The sequence below is a fragment of the Gossypium arboreum genome, chromosome 2 (assembly GCF_025698485.1).
Source record: "Gossypium arboreum isolate Shixiya-1 chromosome 2, ASM2569848v2, whole genome shotgun sequence".
Classification (NCBI taxonomy): Eukaryota; Viridiplantae; Streptophyta; class Magnoliopsida; order Malvales; family Malvaceae; genus Gossypium; species Gossypium arboreum.
In genome coordinates, this window is record NC_069071.1 from 26,235,545 (window position 1) to 26,243,813 (window position 8,269).

General features: G+C 33.7%; 1 protein-coding gene across 3 annotated transcripts; it reads right to left on the bottom strand.

The window, feature by feature from the left end:
• Positions 1–654: 654 nt before the first annotated feature.
• LOC108467037 (probable inactive ATP-dependent zinc metalloprotease FTSHI 2, chloroplastic) lies at positions 655–7,930 on the bottom strand. Of its 3 annotated transcripts, none has more exons than XR_008277508.1 (12): positions 6,352–7,918; positions 5,159–5,331; positions 4,834–4,935; positions 4,571–4,735; positions 4,333–4,473; positions 3,866–4,024; positions 3,073–3,158; positions 2,781–2,859; positions 1,679–1,801; positions 1,313–1,369; positions 944–1,231; positions 655–839 (listed from the first exon to the last, which is right to left on the bottom strand). XR_008277508.1 is itself a non-coding variant. In XM_053024598.1 (12 exons), exons 1-12 carry the CDS (start codon positions 7,862–7,864, stop codon positions 1,013–1,015), a joined length of 2,412 nt encoding a protein of 803 aa, XP_052880558.1. In that variant the 5' UTR covers positions 7,865–7,930; the 3' UTR covers positions 853–1,012. The 3 variants fall into 3 exon arrangements, 2 of the variants coding, with proteins under 2 accessions (XP_052880558.1, XP_052880554.1); XM_053024598.1 differs by lacking the exon at positions 655–839 and having other exon boundaries at positions 853–1,231; positions 6,352–7,378; positions 7,784–7,930; XM_053024594.1 differs by lacking the exon at positions 655–839 and having other exon boundaries at positions 853–1,231.
• Between the last annotated feature and the right edge of the window lie 339 nt (positions 7,931–8,269).

Sequence of the window (8,269 nt, forward strand, 5' to 3'; positions counted from 1 at the left end):
AATGTTTCAATTAGTCTTCAATTCTTAAAGAGAAGGTGAGAATTAAGATAATTCATGGATAATTACAAATATTTAAACTAAAATCCAAATACTATATGGCTTTCCAAATTCACTTATACAAAATTTTGGTTTAAATTATTTTTATAGAATAATAGTATTTTCATTTTTGGAAAAACATATTTATAGTTTGTTTACTAGAATCATTTAAATAATTTGAAATTTTTATTGATGAGATACAATTTTGAACTACTAAATACTTAACTAAATCAAATAGTCTTTATTAAAAATTATTTATCCTAATTTTACTAAATTACATAATATTTAATATTTATTTAAATTTAGTCAAAGAATAACCAATAATAACAATATATTTAATATTAAAGTGTAAATAACTCTACAAATATAAAAAATGTTACAGTAGATAAAACTACAGTAGATAAAATTACATTATAATATATATATTGTTCTAGTTAATTTTATTAATACTCATTTACTCATTTTGTCAAATACTTTCTTGAACTAACATACAACACAAAAATTTGATTTGAAGTTTTATTACTTGTTTAAAAAAATTCTCAAGTATTTTTAATTTTTATAATAATTAATATTTTCTAAAAATTTAAATTATATATTTATACGACATTAAAACTAATATGCCAATAGAATTAAAATTCATTAATCTAATAATTGCACTTTCATCCCACTAGTCAATAGTGTCCAAATAGACCATCAGTATTTTACATTTCCTATTAACTCATTGAACCCTTTGATTTTTCTCTTTAATCTGTATATATTATTAGTTAATTAGTAATGAAAACTTCAAGCACAAATAATCAAACCTGAAAGCAAACATGTAAAAAGTTGTAAATTAATTAAAAAAGATAAAATAATTGAAATTTCTAAGTACAAGAAAAAGAAATCAAAATCTTATACCAAGCAATACCTGATCGTATGAACTGGAAGTGATTGATGCAAAGTTATACATGTGAATAGGAAGTAGATAGGTGGTGGTTTATGAAGAACTCCTCCCTGTAACCTTCACATTGGGGTTCATCATCATTTCTTGGAACTGAGTTCGCTTGGCAACCCTAATGTCAACTATACTGGGTGGCATTGGCTGAAGTGACCCATGCAATTCCACAAGTCCAAAGAATTCTTGTTTTGTTAAACTCTTTTTCTCAACCAGTTCATTAACCACTGCATCCATCAGCTTTCGGTTCTGCTGTAAGATCTGAATTCCAAAACAAACATACGGGTCATATAATAAGAATATTAAACACATAAAGTGCTACTTTTACAAGCAACGGAATACCTCTTTGGCTCGCTCGTAGCATATGTTCACTATCCGCAATGCCTCCGAATCTATCTCCTGATATTCAACAATTTAGTCTACATTAGAACAAAGCAAAAAGAAGCTTAAAGCAGTTCCACTTGTAATAACCTAATGCTTCTCAAAATTCATTTTGCAATAGAAAAATGCATTCGATGAAGTTTCTGGAGTAAAATGAGGAATTCAACGAAGACTCCACTGTACTGATTCAACTTAGACCAGAAAAAGGCTGTTCTTCTTGAAGGAACAAGTAGAAAGCAATGAGAATGTATACTTAACCGTATGCTAAAAAGGTGCCAAAATAACCTTTTCAAGATAGGAACAAAAGCAATAACGATGTATCCTTACATTAATTCGATCTGCAACCCAGAAGTTGGACAATCCATGATGTTTCTCAGAAAGGCCACCAAGAACAAACATCCTTGCTGCTGACCTAGCATTGTCTGCTGTTTCAGACCATATTGTACTCAACTGAAAATATTTAAGGATATTACAAGTGGATTGAGTTAATATACTGAATATGGCATAAAATATTTTTATAAAAATTTCAATAATCTAGCTCCTACTAACTAGAACCAACAATCTACAGGAAGAAAAAAAAAAAGAAATAATTAATAATTTGGCAAACCAAACCTCAAACTAATATGTTCTGCAATCAAGCACTAGATTACTATCCTATATGCATCCCTATCACACTTAAAAGTTATGCTACATTGATTATTCACTAAGTACCTGTGTTTGACACATTGGATAAGGGTATGGGCTATGATCCTCTAAATATATGGAAAAACTTTGTGAAAAAAAACTGAACATACCCATGTCAGACACATGTTAAAAAATGAATTGAATTTTCTCAACAGCAACAAGCTTTATGGTTTCATAACCTTGAAATGATAATAGCAATAAGAGTCAACACATTATGCACTCCATAAGCATTAATGACAAAGTGAACATATGCAACGTCACATACACAAAAATAAAGTATTTAATGACAATCTTGATTTATTTTAGAACAAATCAAGAAAAACCATCAATGTTTACAAGTACACCAAAAATCCAACCTAAACCACGTCAGAGAAAAACAAAAAAACAACTCCATCAACCCATGATAATTACCTTACTTCAGAAAAACAATGAACTTTGAAGACCTCCCCTCTTCGACCCCATTATGACCTTTATAAAGAGCATATTATAAAACCCAAAACTTGAAGAAGGCTATTTAATTGAAGAAGGCTAATCATTTAGACTTGCCATTTTAAGCAGTAATCTGCACATTGTTAGAATTCATAGTTCTAAAGCTTCTGTTTACTTGGTAAGAAAGCACCATTGAAGAGAATAAAAATGTGGGACTCAACTTCCATATTATAATGACTATCTTCACACCATACCATCTTTTCCAGGCATGCCAATTGATATTAGGGTACATGAATGACGAACATAGAGGTCTCACCTGACCCTCACCAAACCAAAGTTCATCTGCTGCACGGGGTGCTAATTGCACAGTTATGTGATCAAGGAGGGATTGTCGACTGCATGACAATGGGAAATACAAGTGAACTGTTGGGAAGAAAAAAAAAAAGAAACAATGGAGTTTCTGGTGTAATATTCACAGGAAAGTACTGTAGTAGGAAAACACAACATGCATCTGAAAGTATACTCTGACAATTAGTCCAATATTCTCGGCACTTGGTGGTTGATAGTCCTTACATTGATGCTTATAAGCACGAAAAACTGTTGCATACCTTAGCATTCCTTCCGTAAATTTGATATGATCCATTTTCATCCGAACATAACCTAATTCCCTACCTGCTCTAGGAGCAATTGTTACCTGCTCAAAAAGCAATAATAAATAAATAATATACATCCAGACATTGCATAAATTCAATCATATGTTAAGATGGTAAACAAATGAGGGAAACTTGATAATCTGAACAACTTTGAGACCTAAAAGGTTCAGTTCTACATCAATACTCTATAATTTATAGGAAACCCAAGGAAATGAACCAACATTGAAGAGTTCCCAGCTTGTTTTCCAGGATAATGCAATGATTATACATGCATACTAAAAAACTATTAAAGACAACCTGCACTAATAATCTTGAGATGCTTAACAGGATCTAATTAGCAGTTAGGTGCCAACTCACTCGCAGAGACTCTTTTATGGATGGATAAGATTATGAGAATAAGAGTCATCATCCATAACGGTAAACTACAATTCTGAGACCAACTCTAAGGTTTTCAAAGTATCTCTCACTAGTTGCCAAATCATCACAGATTTCAAGTCAGGCAATGATATCGCTTACAGATGATTGTAGTTTTCCGATCAATATTAATGACTCAAAAATCAGATAATATAGAAGTAATCAAACATATACTTGACTCAGTTATTAGCACAATTACATGAGAAACCAGATCTGATGTAAACTGTATGTCAATATCAAAATAATGCACTAAAGAGGTGCAAAACATATTACATCTGTGCATATTGAGTTAAAATTTATGCAAGAAAAGGCAAAAAGCAAGTAAAGATCATACGAATTCGATATTTCTGAGATCAGGAAAGTTCACAGCTACAACAGCCATTGCCGCTTCATTTATAGCCACTTGTTTCCATGTCTCTGGACTTCTCTCCTTCCTATCTAGCATACCCCTTTCTTCTATTTGTGCTGCTTGGAGCAAATCATCAGTTGTAATCTGCAGCAATGCAACAGCAGAAAGTCAGATGGTCGCAAAATTCATTAAGTTAAGGGCATTTATACCATCTAAATAACACTGTCAAACACAATCCTATAGTTTTTCAGATTATCCAAGTAATATTCCAATTTCATTCATCTCATATATGTAAATTCCTCTAAATTTATTTCTTTTTAAAATCTCCAAATCTCCAACTCCTCTGTTCCTAGCAACTATTTCTCATCAGCTATAGCCCCTTCATGATTTCCAGTAAACTAACACATTGCCGTTCATGACAAGGATAGTTTACAACTACAAATTGCTAGTACCTCAGTCCTTCCATCACGGATCATATTAATTGCAGCAACCTCAACTATGTTTGCCAGCTCAGCACCAACCATTCCATCTGTCATACTTGCAACAGCCATATAGTCCACATCCTCAGCCATTGGCTTCTTACGAGCATGAACCTATAGAGAGGACATGAATAGTATAGAAATCATAGCTAGCAAATTTCAAACTTTTAATGATTTTTTTCACAATGAGAAGGAAAATTATTAATTTTACCTGAAGAATTTCCATGCGACCTATGAGTCCAGGTTTGGGGATAAAGATTTTTCGGTCAAACCGTCCAGGTCTCACAAGTGCAGGATCTAGAATGTCTGGTCTATTTGTGGAAGCAATAGTGATAACATTTCCTCTTCCTTCAAAACCATCCAAGCATACCAGAAGCTGTAGCACCACAATCATAACACATTAAAAGAGGAAAAGAAACAATTTTACATTTAAAAAAAAAGTTAAATACATAGGCAAAATAGGTCCCAACGAACCTGATTTAAGGTTGCATCACGTTCTTGTCCACCAGAACCTTTGATTAAACCACGCTCTCTTCCAACAGCATCCAACTCATCAATAAATACGACTGAAGGGGCCTACCAAAATTACATAAAGTGATGGAATGTTGTACTGAAGGTCAACAAAGTAGTTTGGAAGCAGCCAATTGAAAAGCAAATTAAAGCTGGTACTTTAATAGATCCACTATCAGAAAATAATGTAAAATTGGACATATAGATGTGACCCATATAAATAGAACTCAAGTTATACATGCAGAGAGAAAAGAGAACATAAAGCAACTAAAATAAAGACAACACTTACATTTTCCTTTGCTTCCTGATAAAGTGCTCGGACACGGGATGCACCAACCCCAACATATATTTCCACAAACTGAGAAGCAGATATGGAGAAGAAGTTTACACCTGCTTCACCAGCTACAGCTTTTGCTAGTAAAGTTTTCCCAACCCCAGGAGGGCCACAAAGAAGTATTCCACCTGATTAAGAAATCCATACAACCTGAAATAAGCCTCTGCAAAGCACTAAAAATGATATGACTAGTAAAATAAAGCAAAACAAGCAATAGAAATAAATTTGATGTTTCTATCATGTTTTACTAGGCACATGCAGCCACAAAAAGTGTTCAAACCAGATGAGGAAAAAGTTCAATGAAACCAGAAATAGGAAGGCAATAGAAATATTTTATGGATCTGTATTATCTTAAAACGGATGATCAGCTTACAATGATGTCTTACCGAAAGAAAAAAAAAAAAAACAATTATAAGTAGTTTCTGGATTTCCCTTTTGAGAATACATATGAATGTATATCAAGATAACAAATGGACCAAATTTATTATCTAAGATCAGAGAAGAAACAGAAATAAGGAAAATGTCACATCACTTTTGAATGTTGACCAACTTCTGTTTAAAATGAGAAGACCAGCCAAAATTTGTGGAAAACAACTATCTAATCAGTGTCATAAAGGGATCAAGGATGAGAGTTCCGCTCAGTGACTGAAAAAGGAAAAAAGAAAGGCACAAATACCTCTTGCAAACACGAATGTGGTAAGTATAATGAAACAGAAAGGCTCATCAGATATTCAGCAATCCAGATCAATAACAACTTAATAGTTGTCTTATAGAACTGAATAAACATATCATTATACCATATGATAAAATGCTATAATTCTTTGAACTTTGCGTTATCATCTTTATTTAGAGGTAAGTTGACTACACATGATCCATGAATTTACTGCAATTTTCGTTTAGCCACTTTAAGTGTTACATTCCTACAAATTTAGAGTTTGGGTAGTGATCTCAAAGTAAAAAAGAAAAAGGAAAAAGCTGATTCATCCAATTATAAGCTCTTGTATCCAGGTTGTTAACTTGTCAGTTGTCATGCCAAAGACTTAAGGTAAACAAGACATAACAACTTGCTTGCATGTAGGTTTCGAGTATAACTTCATTGCAGAATATTGAATTTTAAAATAAATTTATTCAGGTTTAGAATTTTTGACCTGGTATTCTTACTCCTCTTCTTCGGTACATCTCCCCATGTGTGAAAAATTTGACTATTTCCTCAAGCTCAAGCCGGATTTTGCCAAGACCTGCAACGTCTGAGAACTTGACATCCACTCCTCTCTCCAAATACTGTGGCAGTCTCTTATTTTGTGCTCTCCGCACACGTGCTCCTGACTTCATGAATTGCATAGCCATCTTCAAATAAGGATTCTGCTCACCTCCCCCTTGCTCAGCCTCATCATCCTCCCCCTCAATTCCTTCCAGTTCCCTCTCCAACTCCCTCATCTTTTTTCTCTCTTCTGCCTCTGCCTTCTCAATCTTCAACCTATCCTCGTAATCCTTCTTCTGCTTTCTGTAACTAAGCACCACTGTCCTATAAAATATCACAAAGAACACCAATCCAAGCGCAGTTGCAACATTTGAATCCTGAGCTAAACTGGCCCACATATTTGCCATACTTTGATAATTCCTTCTAGCATCACGCAATGACTCCTCATACTTCCTCTTCCTAATCTCTCGCTTCTTTCTCCTCTCATCCTCCTTCTTCTGCGCCTTCATAATCTTTTCAATCATCTCTCTCTCTTCCCTCATTCTCGCCAACTCCTCCTTTTTTTGCCTCTTAAACTCCTCTCTTTGTCTCCTAATTTCCAGCGCCCTTTTGGACTCCTTCTTCGGCTTAAACCACGACAACATAAATGCAGGCACCCTCCATAAAAATCCCAAATAAGGAGAAGGCACCTCAGGCCTCTTAATTGGAGGTGTATATGCATTAACACACAAAGATTCAATCTTTAACTCATCCCATGAATCCCAAAACTTCCTATCACTATCTATTGAAGGCAAAACAGTTCTTAACACCCTAGAATCTTCTAAAACTACTAAAACTGGCTCTGCCCTTTGCTTCAAACTAGCACTAGGCGGCTTAATTAAATGTTTAAGCTTTCCCTCATGTTTCAAACTGAGAATTTCAGTATATGGAATCCGGTTGGTTACAACTGGAAGATTTTTCGACCATTGTTTTATCTGCTCAGGGGTCAAAGCTTCTTGAGTTTTTTTCTGAGTTTTTTTCCTATCAGATACTTTAACTGCAGCAAGAGAACTTTGTTGTGGAAATGAAGTGGAGATTATAGTAAGAGTAATGGGTAAAGCAACAAAATTGAAATGGGTTTTCTTGGTTTTATCATCATCATCGGAACTATTGCTCTTAGAGCTATAAATTTGACAAGAAATTGAAGGGTAAGAGCTGAAGAAAAATGGGTTTTGAGGTTTGGGTTTTAAAGATGGAAGCTTTGGGTACAATGAAGAACCAAAAGAGAAATGATAAGCCATGAAAAAACAATGAAGAAAAAAAAATGTGAAGAGAATTATGAGTGAAAATGAACAGAAAAGAATTTCACTATGTTAAGAGATCGAAAGAGATAGACTTACGTAGTGAAACGAAACTGAGACATTGTAGTTAAGGTTATTGAACATTCGATTTAGTCGAATAGGAAGCCTAAGACACAGCATTTTATTCTTTTCTTCTTTCTCTTCAAACCTCTCCCGGATAAAAAACTGCGTCCCCGACCAACAAGAATATTAAACCTTAGTGTTAAACGACGCCGGTTAACATCTATAACAAACCCGCATTAATATTTTGGGTAAAGTACAAGAATAATCACCTAACTATGCACTTCATTTTATTTTGGTCACCCAACTATTAATTTTTTGATTTAGTCACTCAACGTTTTGAAATTAAATATTTTAGTTACTCTCCTTTTAGTTGTTGTTAGTTGTGGGCTGGAAAGCTAATGTGAGCTCTTTTTTTATTAACCTAATAACAAATTTAGTCCTTTCAATGTTTACAAATTTTATCAATTTGATCCTAAATAAAAAAAATATAACAATTTCTACAAAGAAACAATTGGATTCTTT